This window comes from Callionymus lyra, chromosome 13 (assembly GCF_982586985.1).
Source record: "Callionymus lyra chromosome 13, fCalLyr1.hap1.1, whole genome shotgun sequence".
NCBI lineage: Eukaryota > Metazoa > Chordata > Actinopteri > Syngnathiformes > Callionymidae > Callionymus > Callionymus lyra.
Genome location: NC_141830.1, coordinates 16,522,966 through 16,543,966, shown reverse-complemented (window position 1 = coordinate 16,543,966; position 21,001 = coordinate 16,522,966). Strand labels below are relative to the sequence as shown.

At 36.8% G+C, this 21,001-nt stretch overlaps 1 protein-coding gene across 2 annotated transcripts in view; it reads right to left on the bottom strand.

The window, feature by feature from the left end:
- The window catches only part of LOC148067552 (mannosyl-oligosaccharide 1,2-alpha-mannosidase IA), a 158,767-nt gene that overhangs the window by 51,240 nt on the left and 86,526 nt on the right, over positions 1-21,001 (bottom strand). For both annotated transcript variants that reach the window (XM_087806321.1, XM_087806322.1), the window contains exon 3: positions 8,472-8,587. In XM_087806321.1, the coding sequence (XP_087662447.1) occupies positions 8,472-8,587 (116 nt within the window). The remainder of the gene's footprint in view (positions 1-8,471; positions 8,588-21,001) is intronic.

The following is a 21,001-nucleotide window of genomic DNA, read 5'->3' as shown; positions in this document are numbered from 1 at the left end:
TTTGAAGTTATAACTTTATATTGTTTCCCCACCCCTCTGAAATCTCAGCGAACAAGAGGTTACGAGAGCGGATTCGATTTATGATGCAATAGTGGGCTTCACTTCTCCGTTTCCAGCCAACTGTAATCACGCCCTGCTTTGTTTATTCAAAGAGTCTCTTTGAGGTAGAAACGTTGGTGATTGATGACATGTGGTGAAAAACCTTGATGTTTGACCAATCACAGCAGAGTGGGTGTGGTTATGGTAAACAAGGGTGTGGTTATGGTAAATTCCAGAAGCGTTTCCAGTGGGCAGAGCTTAAGCACATTTTCTAATGTAAATGATTAAATGAAAAGGTAGTTTTGTACAAGCAGACACATACTGATAAGTACAATAGAGGTCCAAGATCTATTTAAGATACGCTTAAATCAAAAAAAATATTTTTGTCCTTTAAATTAAATAAGTTTTAGAGTCTCACCACTTTGAAACGACTAATCTAGACCACCCTCTATTTGAATTTGCCAGCTTAGATAGATTAAAAAAAAGTGTTGCAGTCATTGTGAGATTAAATAATGTTATTAAAGCCCAAGGATATAACAAAAGCAGAAATATCTTCTTTTTTTAAAAAAAGAGTAAAAATGCATCGGTTTCGTAGAGTGGCCCAGCTTCTTTGAAAGAAAAAAAGGGACTCCTCTTGACCAACCTGAATACTCAATCTCTACAACAATATGATTCACTAATGATTTGCCAGATAGCTATCATAACTATTTGTCCTAAACAACCACGACCAGATATGATATCAATAGTGTCGCTTCGGCTCTTATGTAAGATACGTTCCATTAAGCAATTCCATTTGTACCTCACACAATTTTTTTCATCAATAGTAACCAGTAAATGTCTTTCATGGTTTATTTATACATCCTTATTTCCACAGCAAAATACACTTGACTACATATCTAGATTGCAACAGGGCTGTCAATCGTCATCAAGTTTCCTTAAACGTTTGTTTTACTGTCTGTTTTGAAAATGCTGCAGTGAACTTCGAGCGCAGACTCGTGACTCCAGGTTCAATGTGGCAAACAGGGAAACATTAATATAAATCACCGGTCGATGCTTTGGATCTCATAGGGTGTAATTTACATTTTTATTCCTCTGATAAGGCTTATCGTTTAATCATCTTGTAATTAAACGTGTCTCCCTTGCAGATACCACGTAGATGCATGCAATATGATAAATATAAGGACGCGGGTGAATAATTAATCAAGCAGTGTCGGATTGATGAATTACAGCTACAATCTCAAGCCACTTGGCATTTATCATTAACATCTTTTAGTTCACCTCATTGAAGAGGTGACACGGGTTGTTTTTCCTTCTTTAAAGGCACAAAAACACATCTCCATCTCCCTCAAAAAGGCAGTTCTACCTTTTATACTAAGTTCTGTCACCTCATGAGACTTGCTCTCGAGCATTAAACTTCATACTGCTGCAGTACGACTCCGCTCCGTCCAATCCATCAAACTGTCTCCAGAATCATATACTGTACCACCCACTGTATTTGTCCTAGCTGACTGTGATGCATCGGCGCTTCTCAAGAAGAAGAAAGGCCCAGTTTTTATCAGAACAATGTTTTCAAGTGTCAGTACAGATCACTACAGAGTGGATGTGCTCAAAAGAAAAATTGGAGGGTAATTGAGCGTTCTACTGCCCATTTTTTTTTTTTTTAGTGGGGGGTCAGTTCAGCAATAAGAGATTCCAAAAGAATTGGTTGTCTTGTTGTTCTGGCCTTTTCCATCAAGAGTACTGACCCTCTAATTTCTATAATCTCTTGTATAACTCTCAAAGAAAACCCGGAGCATCTTCAAATCTGACTCCTCTACTTCTGCTTATGGTCTTTTTTCTAGTCTTGAAGCCAAGCTTCCCTTTTACTCCAGATGACTATTTTCAAACTCATGGCCAAATCTAAAGTCGTTTAACAGGGCTCACCGTATGGTGAGAGAAGGTTAGAAATTAAGTGACAATTCAAACATGTCGACTAAGGGTTGGGATTATTTTCAGAGTAATCTGCACATTTTAAGATTTATATGCAAAAATCTAAATTCATGTTAGTGAAGCGACTAGTGTTCGAAACTGCATCTACAACTACATCCAAATACCTCCACGCTGCATGTCTGTAATGTTCCTCTTGTCGTCGCACCTCAACAAGAGGATTTGTTTTGGAAAAAAAACTTCAACAAGTCGATATTCTTAAACTTGTTTGTAGCAGAAGCTCAAAGGCTAACATGCCACACATGTTATCCGTGGTAAATATTGCGAGAGCTTCTAGTAGACAATAGTGGAGACAGTAGATTGGAAGTGCTGATCTAATTGAGACAACTTAATAAAGTCTGCAAGTCTGCTTCCTGTTGATATTAATTTATTATTTGACAGACTAGTATAATCTGTAAACACTGAATGTAAGGGAATAACTGATAGGAATTGCAAAACAAAAAAATGTATGTAGACATGAATCATTAGAAGAATATGTTTAAAATAAATTCAGAAATGTATAGTTAATTTATAGATTTACAATAATCCCAATAATCTGTCACTTCCACACTTAATTTAAAATGTATTTATTTCTATGATTCCCTGTTTTTCATGTAAACTTACTTCATTTAAGGGTATTTACATTTATATTTACTCAGCTGTGTTAAGATAAAAACAAGCCGTTTTAACCAGTATAAGTGACTGCTTAGAGGAAGTATATTCTGTGAAAACCAAAATCACTTGTTTACAGCGTGAAAAAGTCAACCTCCAAATAAAAAAACGTTTTTACCCAGGGAAACAAACAAGACCCACCATTAACACAACTCTTGGGTTGTAACGGCTTATATTAAAAATATCCAAATCATCCAGGAGCACATGCTAGCAAATGTAAATGCATACAAATAACCATCAACAAAGATTCATTCAGAGACATAACAAACTTCTTATTTAAATATTCCAATCATAATTTATTAGGCCGACATGCAATGACTTTGAATGCCTGCCTGCCACTCACTGTTTGAAGCTAACAGGCAAGATAGTGTGACAGATATAAGAGGAGTGTGTGTTGCTGAGAAGGTAAAGTGGATCAGACATAAACTGTAAACCTCAAGGAGCACTGAATCGAATCAGAAAGCTGGAAAAAAAAAAAGAAATCAAGATGGCTCAGTCACAGAACGTGGACTTGGAGATATACTGATGGGAAGTGAAGTGCTTATTCTTTTTCAGATTTATACAACCAGGTCTGAGGAGTACCCAAAACATCCCAAAGACCTGGTGAAACCGTAGTTCTTCATTCTGATAAAATGTGACTACATTTCAAGTCTCCAGTTGAACCTCTCACCGATTCCCACCAGGGGGCATGACACAGCCTGAGTCATAGATCGCCTCCCAGCTTTAGTGAATATCTCAAAACGGCCTGAATAACGGATTAGTCACAAGTGGTTTTATCATGACACAGGACTAGGTTGAGCAACAATCTGTGTTTTTTTCTTTACTTATCTGGCTTTTGTTTAAAGCCCTACTCCCTCAGAGTTGCACATTGCCCTCAAGAGATGAAGAGATCTTAGCCATGCTAAAACCTGCTGGGATCCCTAATGATAGAGATCATCTTTATTAGCCGCCAACACACAATCTTCTTTGACCTGCACATACTGAGAGAAATTGTCAGCTCGGCTCTGTCCGTTTTTTTTTTTTCCTCCTGACTATCCGTTTGCTTCGGGGCACGTCGGGTCTCGTCTAGTACAGACGTCAGGTCATGAAGGGAAAATCAGCTCTGCAGGGGTAAACAACAGCCTGTGCTGCAGAAGTGCTCATTATAAACTAATGTCACTAAATATCATCAGTGCCGACATCCAGATTACAACTCATTAACAACCAGTTAACAACAGACACCCAGGAAGACAAACGATAGACGCCTAAATGGAAGCCATTAACCTCCAGAGTGTGAAAACGGAACACATTTGTTAGTCTGCGCTGACGTTGACGTATTGCACTTGCACTTCTTGTCTGACACGACTTAAACTCCGAAAATGTTATTTAATCAATAATGTGCTGGGACTCTTTTTGTTTTTTTCTTGTTTGAAAAACAGTTATTTTTCAACGTACTTTGTGACCTTCCCTATTTGTTCAAATGTGCTTCAGTTTACTTTGGACCTGAATTGATAAATTACTGTGAAATGTTTGTCAAGCTAAAGTAAAATGAGAAAAGCACGAACAAATCATTTCTACTTTTTTTTACTAAAATACATTTTATTTTCAAAGGGCATTTATTTACCTAATGTACTGATTTAAGTGTCTCTTAAATTGTTCTAGGGACCTCTAATATACTCATCAGTATGTTTCTTTTTGCACAAAACTCTCATTTAATAAATATATTTACATTAGAAAATATGCTTAAGCCCCGCCCACTTAAAATTTGCTTATTTGGCTGAGAAGTAATCCAAGCAACCACGCCCACTCTGCTCTGATTGGTCACAAAAACATGAGTTGCATTCAAGGACTCATGTAAATTTCAAACTCACCCCTTAAACTCCCATTATGTTCATTAAAAACAAATAATTAAAATAAGGTTTGCTGCTTAATGTACATATTACAAAAACACCTAAAGGCAGAAGTAACTCTCACCATGTTTACATAAATATTTATTTTGTTTCACGATTAACATGTAGGTACTTAACTGATTTAGGGCTTCTAGGGGAGGACACCTCTATGTATGATTTAAACCGTAATCTTGTTAGGTAAGATTTCAGACGGGTGAGAACGGAGCAACGTCATGATGAATGACCTACTGCATTTTGAAGAGGACGACTACAACATTTAGAACATGTGAATAAGTCAGGAGAGTTGGGTTTTCACATTAGCCCTTTAACTTTAAATTATGACAAACAAATGTACTTTTAATAAATGGACAAATTGCCAAATCCCAATACGACACAAACGTCTCTATCACACATACAAACACTAATACTAAGACAAAAAAAAAAAGTTGAGTTACTATTATTATTTGCAGTTGAGCTTTTATAAAAATGTTTTATCAAAGTATCGGTTACGAACATCAATATTTTTATATCAAAATTCCCTGTTAAACAATAGTCAGCCTAAAAAAACAAATATTCATTTTGATTTAAATGTTATAGTTTTTGGGATGGTTTCAACTATTGATGGACTATTAAAGCTTCATAAAGCAGGATCATGTTGTTCAGAGGTCAGTAGGTGGTGCCATCACTTTTAAAATGATGTAATGTTTCATTAGTTGTTCAAAAGAAATGAAAAGACCGCCATATAGTGGACTCTGAAAATAATGACACTGCTTTATGAAGCTTCATTAGACCGTCACTAGTTTCAACATTCAGGGTAACTGAGCGTGTGTGACCTCCAGTCATAAGAGATAACCTTCTCATCCAATTTAAAGTGGCTTTATCAGGTGGTGAAAAGGAGAGACCATCACACTGCACTCCGACACTCTATGTTTGTCACTTATTAACGCCGTCTTTCCTGCCACATTGTTCAAGAATCAACCTGCATTTATCCCATACGCACTGAAGACACTGCATACTCAAAGTGAATCCCATCTACCAAAAACTCAATTACATCGGGCAAAGATGAAAGAAAGCCTAACACAAAAAAAATGTAATTTATCCTCAGGGTTTTTCGGACAGGCTTTGCTTATAAATGTGCCATTTAACTGACAAGGGTGATCCTAATGGTAATAAATTCTGGAAAATGATGGAACACAGACCAGCATGTCCAAAAATTTAAATTGATTATGAAGACGATGCTGGCATTAAATATGAAATAAACAATCAACAATATTAGCTGTATAATAGTTACCTTTTGTGGTATGATTGATATATTTTGTCCGTTTCTTTCTGCTTTCTACAGGAGTATACGAGCCACTACCTTAGCTTCTTCTGAAAAAATAGCTTTATTGATCTGACATCCTACCCGTAAACCATAAACAGGGTTCTACTATGCCAACTAAAATACACAAGAGAGCCAGTTATGCTTCTGAATGGAATCTAAATGTGCTTTATTGGTCCCATGATGTAGGTTAAGTATATATAAGTATTTTTCTTATCTGTCTGTAAGTAAGTAGGTAATATTTGTAGAGCGCTTTTGTAGACCAGGGTCACAAAGCGCTAACACAATCAAAACAATACTCAGTAAAATATAGGCTTAAAAGGTCAAGAAACCACTGAGACAAACACAGGAGTCTCAGAGAATCAAGGAGTCCACCTTACCTCGGACTGACACATAATCTGGTTGCCATACCTTATTTTTTCGGGGGGTTATATAAACAGAAACAAATAACAAAGTAAAAAAACGGAAACTAGATTTGGTATAAGTACAGGGTAAAACTAGCAAGCTTGAAGATATATTCACGTCACCTAGTCACCAAGGATCAATTTCCAACCAAAGTACTAGCCGGTTGATGATCTGAACATTTTTTAACAACTGTGTCAGAACTGGTTGCTGAGAGGAAGGTTTATCAGAAAGAACTAGGAATCATAGACGAATGTTCAGCTACTGAATTTTTATTTATTTTTTAAATTTCAGAGTAAAGTTAAAAACTAGATCGAGAGTGCTTGGAAGAACATAAGATGTTGGAAAATGTGCCGTTTCTCACTCCTCATCACAGACCAAACGGACAAGGTTGAGTTCTACTCAACTAGGCGCACAACTGCACTCACGATCGACGCCGGAGCGTGCAGCAAGGCTACATCGCTCTCAGTCGATACAACACCCAGAAGAATAAACACTCACTTAAGTTTCCTTTGAGATGAGGAATTAGAAGCATGAGCGTGCTAATTATGTTGTCACTTAAGCTTCTGCTTTGACTCAAGAGAGTTTTAATTGGGTGCATTTTTTGTCAGTGAGCCACGAGATGCTTCTTGGGGATAGTCCACAATCTCATGGGGGGAGGTTCATGAACTCGAGAGCAACAATATTTCTTCTGGGAGTGATACAGCTGAGGGTGAGGAATAACCTAAATCAAAGTGCAAACTGAGTGTGAGGAGAGAAACTTAACTTACCAACTGAGAACATCTCAAACATCGGCGCGACATATAGTTAAGTGGATAAACATTAAATTGAAAGTACTTACTAGGGTTGACAATACATACCATTTTTTCTATGCTTTTAGTCGAGGGAAATTGGTTAGATGCAGTTGCGCTATGTAACCACTAGTGGGTTCTGTCTCCATCCAAACATCTTCCAATCCCACTACAGCAAGGCCCTTCCAGTTGTTTTCATACAAAACTGATTTTTTTTGTAGGCTTGCTTCAAAAAGGTGCTAAATTATAGCCAACATAACAACAATAGATAAATAACATTCATACAACTTCATTTACTGTTTTTATAGACTATGAGACACTTTTCCTTTTTTTTATTTTAAATAGAAGGCGTGCCTTCTAAACCTTGTACCAATTTAAAGTGGTTCACAGTGCTCTAAAATGTGGTGAAATATGAAGTTTTGCAACGTAATACTGTAGAGAACCGCACTATAAATATTTCTGTGATTTATAAACATTTTAAACCCCTGTACAAGTTCAATAAACACTTGAATAATGAATAAAATTGTTGTACTTGTCGTATCTTTCAACAATCGTTAATACAAGTTTGCGAGTCATTACTGTCAAAGTCTGAAAACATATATTATATTGACACCGCAGTTTACAGTCTGAGTCCCGCAGTACATGATCAAAAAAATATATAGACGAAAGAAAAAAGAAAACGACACAGATAATTATATTTTATCTGGGGATTTTCTTCTGGAATCACTAATCTTTTAAATCATCAGTAATTCTTCAGGGAAAGAACAATAGCATAAGTTATCATTCTCCCTTCTTTATACTCACTGTGTTGTCATTAAAAGTATCAAGGTAAATGAAGTAAATGCAAGACAATAATAATGCAATGATGCATGTTCATCTACAGAATGCTTTACCCGTTTTTATCATGAGAATTCTATCACTCTGCTTAAGAAAAAAACAATAAACCATAAAAAGCTAAAATGAGAGTCAAAAGCATTCATCTCTAAGATTCAAGTCAAGCATCCGAACTTTAGCTTATACTGCCAAGACACAAAACAGGCATCTTTCCAACTCGTGTTTACATCAATCTCTCCCTCTGCTCTCTCAAATCCACCTCTTTATTTATCACACTTTCCTAGCCATGCACACATTTGTGGAGGCAAAATCCCATTAGCTGGTAACACAGCGTGGCCAAATGGCCACACAGAAAGCCCTTGATTCCCTTTGGAATGTCAAGTAGTAAACAAAAAAAAAAAAGGGTTGATCTCTGCTTACACAGAGATGGTGTTACAGTCGACTATAGGCGTGTCCAGGGCAATAAAAGATCTTTAAATCGATTTAGCATGGAAAGCCGAAAACCTAATTGTGTTTAAGCTTTGGACTAATCATGACAAGACAGATTAAAAAGCGATAATAATGAGATGAAAATCTTACCGAAGTTAACTCCAAGTTTGTCTTCACCCACTCCTTGGCATCATTGTATTCTTCTGTTAATCCCATAATGTAGAGGGTGTCCAGCGAGTCGATGATGGACGCTCCCCGCAGGCCGCCTGCAAGAGAAGATACAAGATTGTAAAAACATATTCTGGTATAGCAGAAGTTCTATCAGTGGTTCTCATCAAGCTCGCAAGGAAAGATTCAACATCCTGGACATCAAAAGTTAGTCTGTTGTGAGGTTAAAAAACATTAGTTTAACAAGATTCTGTTTTGACCTACACTTTTCATGAATAATTTGACAGATGTGATGTCAGCAGTAAATATGGGAACCAAGTATCCACAAAACCAATACTAAATAGTAAAATACTAAAAACTGTTTTCTGGAGTCTCCAGGATCCTGCCACTTAAACTTGGTGATTTTGACCGTTTTTAAAACAAATTCAAGTTTTCTATGAAGGGTGGTCAGGTTATGCCTATGGCAGTAATAGTTTATTTAAGTGTATTGAGCCAATATACTGGCCAGAAAACACCATTAAGCTTGTTATATCTATCAGGGAAAATTTAATGTAAAAAAAGGAGCATTTTGAAATGGTTATGGTACATAAACAGCGTTCACTGAAAATCCTGTGGGTTTTTAAAGTTTGTTTTCAATCTTCTTTTTCAACCTTGTTATCTTAATTTATTTCTACTATTTTTTAAGCTCCTCTTGGTGATTGAAATAGTAACGTACAAAGTTGAGCAGGAATCAATTTTTCTATCGCCAGGATATTATTCACACACAGAGAGAATTACAGGCCAGTATTTGTATTATTTAAGGGATATTGCTTTTCAAAAATCTATCCATCCATCATCTTCTATCGCTTATCCAAGGTCAGGTCATGTGGGTGGCAAGGGTAGAAAGTCCAACCACATCTTTTTGGCTCTTCTCAGTCTTAGATAAGAACTTGGGCTTCTTCATGGCCAGAGATGTGGAATTCCATGTCACAAGAGCTTGGAATCTGTGGCTCAAACTGCGACAGTCTGGCTGTTTCCCAAACTCCACTGCAAAAAACGACATGATCCCTCCTGCATTTGGTGGGTCCACAAGGAAGCAGATCTATGGCTTTCTTTTAAGCTGTGCCTGAACAGGCCTTAGTGAATAGAAGCCCACAGACAAGGACTTGCCGAGGACCCCTGCCAATGGCCCTTACTCCAAATCAAGGTCCTCGTGACACAAGAATGCTTTTTCTTTTTGCTTTTTTTATACACACTGTATCAAAGAAAGTATTGGCCAACATAATGGTTTGATGTGAACAGACTGAAGACTCCACTTCATGTGTCTTAAAAGTGGATCTGAAAGGGGAATTGATATGAAAACACATTAACTACTACAGATTCAATAAAACACCTTTCAAGTTATTATGAGTTTATAGAAGAGGTGTGGTAGGAAATCAATGGTAAAGTCTGACACTGTCATTATCAGTGTATATAACAGCAACAGAAGAAGTACCATCTCACTGGTAAAAAAAAAAAGTGGGGAACTGGCTGTTTTTCAGGCTCTTCTAGTAAGAAGTTAAATACTTACCATAAACAATGAAGAACTTCATATGATAACTCACTTTATAAAGCTTTAAAGGATGATCGGTTCTCATCAAATATGCCTTTTTACGCCTCAGATGGAGAAAATATCGTCATTTGTGAGCCTCGAGAGCATCGGCCTTCATAGGGAGGGACTGAAGAGAAACATTGTGATATATCGCTTATTGTGAACAGCAGCAGATGCTGCACCGCAATGAGGCGAAATCAGTCTTTATGAATCTCATCTGAGTCTTTTCACTTTTTTTCAAAGACGAAAGGAGAAAGACTGTGGGGTGTTTATTCCACTCGGGTGGCCCTAGGAAGAATGTCATATTCTATCGCTTTGACCAAAATATTATGCAAATGTATCTTGAAAAGAAAGCGAGGGCTGGATATAAGATCACTGTTATTCAGTCTGAGGCTGAAATGATGTGGTGAAAGAGATTTTAATGGACGGCTGATAAACTGCGTCAGTGCTCGGAAGAAAAAGAAGAATCAGGAAATCTCTAGCAAGGGTGGAGCGGAGAAAATATTCTCTCCACCCCAAGGGCGGTGGAGGCTGCCCTGGATGTCTGGATTGATATGACGCAACCTGTCAGCAACCTGCCACATCAAAGTTTCATTGTCGGTATCAGGAACTGATGTAAAACAAAACCAAGTAAAATAACTGAGCTGCAACAGTCTCTTTAAGTTATCTTTTACTTTGGCTGAAGAATTCTTAGAATTTGAAGTTTGAGAAACAATGTTACAGCAAAGTTGTGTTGAAAATAAAATAAATATCTTTTTTTGTATACTACTTTTCATCACAAATTAAACAAAGCAAAGTCCACAATTTTATAGTTGTATTTTTGGGAATAATAAGGCGCAAAAACCTTTTTTCCAAAATCAACAGTGTGCTTTATAATCCAGTGCGATTTACCTAATAATTATTGTTTTGCCAACTGATCTGGAGCCGATTATACGTGGTACAGGTTGGGTATAGATTTAATGTGTACACCATAACGATATATATATATAACGGTATATATTTAAGTTTACAAATGATAACAAAAGTGTTTGAGAATGGGTCCCTTTGCAAAGGTAAGTTGATTTCACAAACAACAAAAGCAAATATATAATGTATATTATATGTTTACATATATAATATATAATTAATAATATATAATGAAATACACTATCAATTGATAGAGTACTTCTAGATAAGAGTATAAATAGGGATGGTACCTCAGACATAACGAATTCTTCAATAATACAAAAAATAAATAGGCTATTGTAAACTGTACTTCAAGTGAGAGATTTTTAGGCAAATTGAAAAAAAAGATTCTGTAATCCAAAAAAAGTGCAAACTTTAGTAAAACATCAGCATTTTCTACATTTAAAGAACACAAAAAGAAAGAAATATCCTGAATAACTACTCACAGTACACAGAGCAAGCTTTTGATTTGTAAGGACACTGACTTTACATCCTGACTTTTTATATCTACTTCTGCATCTATGGAGACAAACATGTAAACAAATAAACATAAAATAAACAATCTATTTATTATTCATTAACCTTCCTTTCCCCTACACAAACAAATAGCCTGTAAATATTAAAATACTAAGTTTTTTTTTTAAGTTCTGTGAATCTCTTTATAAAGATTTGAAATTTACAGTAACATTCAATTACATCAACTAATGTTAATGTATAGACCTACAACATATATTTACATTTGAGAAATAACTAACTCTGCAGTGCAAGCTGTAATATATGGGTTTTAGCTTTTCATAACTTGTAATGCTCTGACCCTGATTTTTTGCTGTTCTCGCATAAACTCTGAGGAAATTTGAGTGATTTGCCGGAAATGTGGACTAGAAACTGCAACAAAATTACAAAATTGACTTTGAAGGTACTGCGCAAATCTCTACCCTGGTTTCTACAGGCTACCACGTACTCTACTCAAAAATTTGTCAGAACTGTATTCTATCAACATTTTGTCAGGGGGCACGGTCGGAATGTTCTATCTGGAAAAAAAATGTCACTCTACATTGTTTGTGTAACTCTCCTCGCTGTGGATGTTTGTGACCTTATCATAGCTTTATCGATTTGCTGATGAGGTCAGTCGGAACATGAGACGGATCAATGACAGGCGGGACAGTATGCGGGCTTTAATACGACGTTCATCTGAAACTATTTCTAGAATCTGGGACTGAACAAGTAAGTACATGCCACAAAAGCTTTTAAAATAAGGCACGTCTGGTGGTTCGTGCTCCACTTTTCTTTTGTTTATCGTTTCATGTCGACAGTATCGTCAGCAAGAGGGCAGTGTGAGCCTTAAGCAAAACACATGTAGTCCTCATAACTGCACCAGCCCGTCTGTCGGGGCCGTTTTCCATGTCATCGTTTCAAAGTCAGATTCATGGCTTCACTTGCCGTCATTGCTTTGTGAGCATTATTATCTACCCCCATTGACAAATAGGGGGCGAGTGAGAAGAAGGGGGTGTAATCAGATATTCAATGCCCTCTGGTTATCCCAGCCCGGGCGTAGCTGGGGCTTCAGGCAAAGCAGTGGAGTGTAGAGAAATGTGACAGTAAACGGCAAATCTTCGATGATTGATCGAGAGCGAGGATGGTCGAAGCAGATCAATCCATCAAAGCACACTCCTTTAGCCTCCACGGTCAAAGGCCTTATTTATTTCTACAGCCCTTTACGACGGATCGGAAGGGAACCCCCGGGGATTCTCTTCTCCACTGGTAAGGTTGGATGGTATGTTGCTGAATGTAAGTAGGGGGCGCAGACTCCTCGTCTTTCTTATCATGACATCAATTTTTTTTAAACCTAGGAGGCCGTCTGGATGGGCATTAAAGCGCAACTGATGTGAAAACCCATCTTTCCTGATGTGCTTACATGTTTCAAATGTTGAAGTCTTCCTCTCCAAGATGCAGTCCCTCATCATGACCATGTTTCAAACGTATTACTTTATAAATTTCTCCCCCTGTCTAAAACTTCTGCGAACTTAATGCATTAATGCATATATTAAACAAATGCTTATACAAATGTATGATAGAATGTAATTAATTCCTATTGTTGGACTAGATGCTGTCAGCTCACAAAAAAACAGCATACACAAACACACACGACACTATACACAGTAATAACCGCCTAGGTTAGGACAAACAAATTTAGTTTAGAGTCAAGGACAAGGACAGAACCTTAGGAAAAACATGCATATCTGCCTCGGGAAAGGGAAGGTAAACGGACCTGAACACCGGGAGAAGTGACCAAGAGTGTAAAGGTAAGTAAGTAAGTAAGTAACGGTTATTTCTAAAGCGCCTATCTAGACCAGGGTCACAAAGAACTTTAACAATCACAAACAATACACAGTTGAAAAATATACTTTAAAAGGCTAAGCCACATAAGACAAACACAGGAGTCCGTGAAAATCTGGGAAAAGCCTCCACAAATAAGAATGTCTTAAGACATTTCTGGAAGGAGTCAGTAGATCATCAAGCACGGAGGGAGAGGAAGATCTTTCCAAAGCTTAGGAGCAACAGCCTGGAAGGATTTCTCTCCTCTGGTCCTGAACCGTGTGCGAGGAACCATCAGTAAAATTGATTCTGAAAGGAACTGGCAGCCAGTGAAGAGTGTTAAGGATCGGAGAAATGTGAGTTCTTCTACTAGAGCAAGTTAGAATTCTCGCTGCAGAGTTTTGTATGAACTGCAAGCAAAACAGCTCGTTCTTGTTAAGACACGAAAACAAACTGTTACAATAGTCTAAACGAGACGACACAAACACATGGATTACAAGCTCCAGATCGTGTTGTGACATCATTTTCCTAAGTTTAGAGATTTTTCTCAGTTGAAGGAAACTGTTTCTGCTCAGTTTTCTACAGTGTTTCACTAGAAACATGTCTTTGGCAAATAACAACACGCAGATTTCTAAGGCTCAGTTTGACAGACTGGCCTAAGTCACCCAAGTACTGACTCAACCCTGGAACTTTTTTTTTTAAATAACCTCAAGTTACTCTTGGCCAGGTCATTACTCCACAGATGGAAGCATAAGAACTGGGAGTTCAGACGCCCAGGCTTAAAACTGTTTAGCATATAACTCAAAATATACATAAGAAATCACTTTAAATATTAAAACAGGGTGCACAAGTCAGGGATATCATTGATTCTTTGTGATGTGGAGGAATACATGACACTTGTTACCATGCCGTGTTGTTGCCAGTATCCAATTATCAAGCGCCGGGGCAATGAGCATCTTGTTAGCACTAATGCTACCTGGCACCAGTGGAATAGGGTTAGAGAGTCAGCGTCTATGTGCAATGTTAACGATGGCTGTTTGCTATTCAGCACACACGGTGCTCTGCAGATAAAGTGCACTAAGGAGATGACTCTGTAGCTGAGTGGACGTGTGATGGAGAACTCCGGAGGCTCAGCAGTGGGGGAGAGGAATGTGAGTTTAGAGGGAGAAGGATCAAGCAGGGTTAGCAAGATGAACACCAGGAGAAGAAAGAAATGGTGAGAAATGTTACACAATTCGGGGGTGATTATGTCTTTCTTTTCTAAAAACCTTTGAATACAATTTCAGGTTTATGATAACCCTGTTCATGCCGGCATGTGAGGATTGACCACCTATCAATGGCGGTTTAAAGAAATAACATTGGCAACAAAACCAAGATGGCTGCTTTACACGTATACAAAATAAACAGCTATTTTTTTGGCTAGAATAATAGCTTGAATAGCTTGCAGAATACACTTTGATTTAAATCCACAACATGCATATGCACCCTATTTAAAGTATTGCAAAATTGTATTTTTCAGCTCAGTTCCGCTACCCCCTTACAACAAGAAGGTTGAAGGTTCACTTCTAGCTTGAGGTAACCTGTGTCTTTTTTGTGTGGAATTTGTACCTTGTCAGCTTCACTCCTGCACCTCCCATTTCCTCACATGGTTTTAAAACATACAGCGGTTGATTTAGAACTTTAATTTGTAGTTGTGGTGTGAGTGTGTGTGTAAGTGGTTGTTAGTCTATAAAACAGACTAGTGATGTGTTCAGGGTGTCCCCATAACTCACCCCCTGTGAATCCAAAAAAGGGAAAAATCGATTGGAAATACAGCCAATAAATTAACTTGCTTTACTCTATTATTCACATATATTTTGACGCCTAAAATAGTTTCTACAGCTGTGCTTTTATTTCAATTCAAGTCATTTTAAAAATATACTTTTTGGTGTTTACATGGAAATTGGAAAAACTACCCAAACGAAATCCAAACTTTACATGTCATGAGAATAATTATTAATAAGTGAAGGGAAGTCAGATATTTGCTCTTATCACTGAGAAGTTTTTCTATCTACTTCAAAGTAACAACAGTGTGCAAGTCTCTACTAGTGGAATCACATTTTTTATTTGCTGGAACATGCAACAGTTGGCAAGCATGAATAAAAGTGTGTCTGCCTGCAGTGCACAGAATACGATGGAATGAAAACAACAACTACACCTCTTAAAGTGTGATATTCACCAGACAACCTGAAAGAATGTGGACAAGAGGAGAAGAATAATACTTTATAAGATTTTAAAGAATATTTTTTAGAAGGTAATATGCGGAATTTAAGTAAAATTATATTAAATTTAGTGGGAGGAGAATAGTGACAATGGAAGTTCACTGGCTCACTTATTTGTATCCAACAAAAAAAACAACTTACTAAAAGGGAAAAGCTGTGTATTTATCAGAAAGGATCAGGAGTTAAATAACATGAGGGATAAAACTGGAACCAGGGAGGAACTTGAGATAAAAGTTGGAGTTAAAGAAAAAAATGTTGTACTGAGTGACAAAAACATCACTAAGATAAAAAAAAAACGTGATATAATTCATGTGGTAAAGATGCAGGTGATGTATCATCAGGAAATCTGGTGAAGGTGAGCGGAAACTATACACACCTGAATTAAGAGAAATGACAATCTGAACAGTCCAAGAAAACTTCGTTTAAGAAAGGTAGATCATGTTTTATCATAATTTGGAGAATTCTGCTTTGTCTTCAGAGAGTATTTAAAAAAATACTTTGTAAATGCTGATGCTGCTTAAAGGTGCTGAAAGTTGTGATTTTCTGATAAAGCTTTATTAAACAGTGTCATGTTTTTTAGAGCTCAGGAGGTGGACTCAGATTGGAAAATGATGTGAGGTTTTCAATAGAACAGCTTTTCAAACAAGATATTATATATGAGAGAGTGTCATCTAATGGCTAAATGATGGACACTGTTTCATGAAGCTTCATCAGTTCATCACTCCTTTATGGTGCTAATGCTTTATCCCATTATTTGAATGAGTTTCCTGTCCGAAACTCTTCCAGTTACATATGGAAATTTGACTAAGTCAGCGTAATGGGCCGAAACATTGTGTGCGAAAATGCATTTTAATAATTTAATAATACAACAAAAATATACTGATACTTTAATATTTGGGTTAGATTTATCATCATATGTACGTGTTTTTGCAGACTTGAAAATGCTTTTATATACTTTTAAAATACATACTATTTATAATAATAATAATAATAATAATAATAATAATAAACAGAGACAAAAGTAAAAGAAAAAGTTATTTTCTGTTCATTCATGTTTTTCAATAAACAAAGTGCAAAAAGATCTTTTGAAAATAAACTTTCTTCCGGTACTGACTTGCTAACTTTTGATATCTGGGATTAATCCTCCCAACAGAGAGTTGGATTTAATACAAAGCTCCAACTTAAATCTTTGTAAAAGATTTCCTATCTGAAATGTCCAGGGTTAGTGAAGGTGTTGAGCTTCAACCTTAATGAATCTTAACGTTATTTCATACACACAGATAAAACATTATTAATCCAATCAGTCTTCAATAATCTGCACACTATCATTGCCAGGATTCAGAGCAGACTTATACGTCAATCTCCTCGAAACTCCTTAATTTGGAACTCCGGGAGAGTTCGGTGCGTCAGTAAGGATTCCGTGTCTGATATGGCAGCTTCTCAGATGAGATTACACACTGCACACCATGTTATCGAACTCCTCACATCCTCCCACCCTCCTGTCTCTCCCACATTGATCAACAGACACCGGCTCAGTATGAGAGAGAGGATGATACATCGGCTGCTCTGTCAACACACACACACAAAAAAACTGATTGGGAGCGACAGCTAAAGCGAGAGGCTCTGATTAAACGGTTGATAAAGGCACTGCAACACAGGAGGAACAATTGTACCCACCAGTCAGTCACACAGTCTTGGGTTTTGCTAGTTTTTTTTGTGATTACAGCTGCCTGTTTCTGAGAGAAGGCAAGGGGAAATGTGAATGAGTTAAGATGGCAGGAAACATATCTAACTTCATATATTCTTGTCTTGTATTATTGTTCAAGGCTGCAGCTTCTACTAGTTAGTAAGATGGGGAGGCCTCAAAATACCTCAAAATAGCATCATAACAGTCAATATAAAGAGTGATTTCTTGTATAATTGTCCCATTTTAATATAATACTGTTACAAAGAAATCATTATGCAGGTTATAGGGTAATCAAAAGTTGTAAACATTTTATACATACATTTATACATTTAACTGTATTTTCATTGTGTTCTTAAAATGCTGTTCAACATTTAAACATTTCATTACATAAATACCAGGAAGTAAGTTTATATTTTAATGCTGGTATCGGATCGGTATCGTTCGGTACTGAAAAACACAGGTATCAGATACATTCGGATCTTAGCATCCCTGAAAAAGTTAGAAATGATTTCTATACTAGTGGTGCGCAATAATATGGATTTGGTAATACAACTTGATAATTTAACCTACGATAGGATATCAATAATTTATTGATTAATATCAATACATGACAACAATACAATAACAACACCTGCACAGTTTAAATGAAGGCACTTCGGAAGCATTCCGGATTCTATGTTAAAACAGAGAATAAGAGAAAACGGAATACTTTTGCAAACTCTTCAGAATATAGCAGGACCATCTCCAAACTCACAGTCTCAATTTGAGGCAAAACCTGGATTTCAGAAAGCGAATCTATTGTAGTAGAATGTAGAATATTATGACAGGGCTATATATTGTGATACTATCGAACTGTATATCAAGTCATGCAATATTTATCGTGAGGTTCTTGCCTATTCTCACCCTTATTAAATATAGATCTCTAGATCAGGGCACCTTACAAACCCTTACAAAAAATGAGCAACTCAAAGTGATCTACTCACTACTGATGTTTTTACAGAATGGGGGAGTGGGGGTGGGATTTGAGAAACAACAGCAAGTGCTCCTCTATTTTGAAGACTGTACCTCAAAATTAGCAAAACCCTCTTTTTAATACCCGCGGAAGCTTAAAGGCTTGGCAGAAAACATCATGATTACAAGTGCTCAACACTGATTACTACTGATGTCATCGCCTTTCAGGCGAATCCGAAAGTGACGTCACTGCGAACCGATTCGTGATCAGTGTGACATCAGACAAAATGGGGTTTAGAGGATTACAGGAGGAAGGAAACAACAAGCAAGTGGGTTACAGGCATCATGCAGATGATGACAAACGCTGCCGTCCACTGATTGAACGGTTACAGTAAACTGGAAAATCCTTGAATAATCCTTCATCTTCATCATCAGATGTTATGTAAACTGTTTGTTCAACATGTTCTATATACGCCAGCACAACCGTTTAACATGAGTATCCTGGTTACTCTTTACGATACAGCTGTGTCATAACATTTTCTCTATTTCAGCTGTTTGGCTCTGTTTCAAAAAGTCCAAACTTGAGAATCCTGTGATCCGGGCAGGATTCAAACGCCAGCAGTTTCACAATATTGCAGCGCTGAGTGTCATTTCACGCTGCAGGACAAAACTTGCCCTGACAGCAGGTTCACCTCCAAGAATGCATTATCAGAGTTTCTCTGCTTATTTCCTTTATCAGACGCCATCTTAAATGTTCAGGCCTGCTTCTCCTCCCACGCTAAAATCTATTGTTTACTTATCTCGCCAACTGTGTAATAACAATGATGCTGGAGAGGAAGTTATGAAAACTTTAAGAAAAAAAAACATCTGATGTTGCTGTCCAAACTCTTTATCTTCTTAAATGTTTACGGCGAAAAAAGGCCAAATCAAATTTAGTCCAGTCTCATGGCAGAGGTTCATATCAACGTCCTTTGCCAACATTTATTACAATAAATCACCATGACTTTACTGTCGCAAATGTTGTGTTTTTAAGCAACAACTCGGGTTTAGAAATTATTACAAAGGGTTCGGGTCATCACAATACTACATTTTTTAACGCAATACCGATACAAAGGAAAACATTTGATACTCATTACCATTTTTGATTCCACAAGGATAAAAAAGAGCCTCAAATATTAAAGAAATATTTTAACAAGACAAATGCAAAACTCTCAGTTACAACGGATTAAAATTAACAGAAGCACATCTGAGAAATATTTTAACAAATTACAGTATAGTTGTGCAAAAAGAAATGTTTTTTGTATCAAAGGTTTTGATACTTTTAAAAATGAGTATCGTATCGGGATAAAAACATTTAAGTATCAATACTTTTTCAGGTTTGATACTTGCAATTTATAATCTCAGAAAATCCCATAACAAGTTTGTTGACTATGTTCTTTATGCTTTAAATTCTTATTAAAAAGACTATTCCTAGGTAGTCTTACAACTTCTGAAAATACTAATATGTCACTGAAAAATCCTGTGGCGGTTCAGAAGGACCATTAGATATCTTGACTGGTGTGTAAATGAATGAATGAATAACTTTCTACTCCATCACTGACCAAGAGTCTAATTACAATAAAATCCAAAGACTCATCGATCACTGATCAAATTGACAATTTTAAAGGTATCAGTGGGGTTAAATCTAGTGGAGATGGATGGACCTGTCCCTAATTTGTCACCTGATGCTGGTTACTATGGAGATAAATGCATTACTATATATTCCCATGAGCACAGAACAGACGACGTGGCAACACGGCATCGACCCTTCAAGCTAGTTCTGACTCTAATGCGACAGTCAGTGATGTTCACCATTTATTTAAACTGTCTTGCCAATGAAAAGACTGTACGGTTCAGCAAACAGTCTTATTGCGGAATATAAACTTCATTTATTCAAATGTATTCATTAGAGACACAGAAGAGTCATATATAATATACTTTTGCTGGTTTACAATGAGCTAAATATACACAAGATAAAAACACATTATAATATTAGACATAAACCAAAGTGTATGATGGTTAAACATCCAATAAACATTATTCCAGTAGTGATACCTTATGTATTGAATAAAGGAAACACATCACGGCAAAATGATGTTATACACTTTATATGGACATCTTCTGTAGTTATATAGTAAAACCACATAATAATAAAATGTGATCATGGTCATGGTCAGCCTACAACAACAAAATAAAAAACATAAATTAAAGTACTGCGTTTTTTTAACTGCAGTGATGTTTATCAAAACAAATAAATATGACATTTTAAAAAGCCACTAAAGCAGGTAGCCTTTTCAAATGCAGGCAGTCACAATCCACAATTCCTGGAGGAGTGACTGAATCATAAATACAAAACAATTCATTATCCGGGCCATCAATCTTCACAAAATCTAGTTTCAAAAGCATCTCCTCCACCTCTGCTCTCCATCAAATAAAAACACCTGGCTGCACTTCACACCATCTGCACAACCCTCGGGACCATCTAATAAACGCTCGGGTTCTTTTTATACAGTCCCCAAACATGCAATAAGAGAAGAGGTGAGGAGTGCAGCCAGCATCATGGAAAGTTGCTCATTTTGCATCGAGGAATTCTCTCAGGAAATAACAGGCCACCTCCTACTTTTGAATTGAGACACCTTGGAAGGCCAATAAATCCAAAGCTATTGCTATTTATTTGTTTGTGCCAATTCATGATGATTCATTTAGTTATTTATATATACACACACAGACAGTTTTAACATTG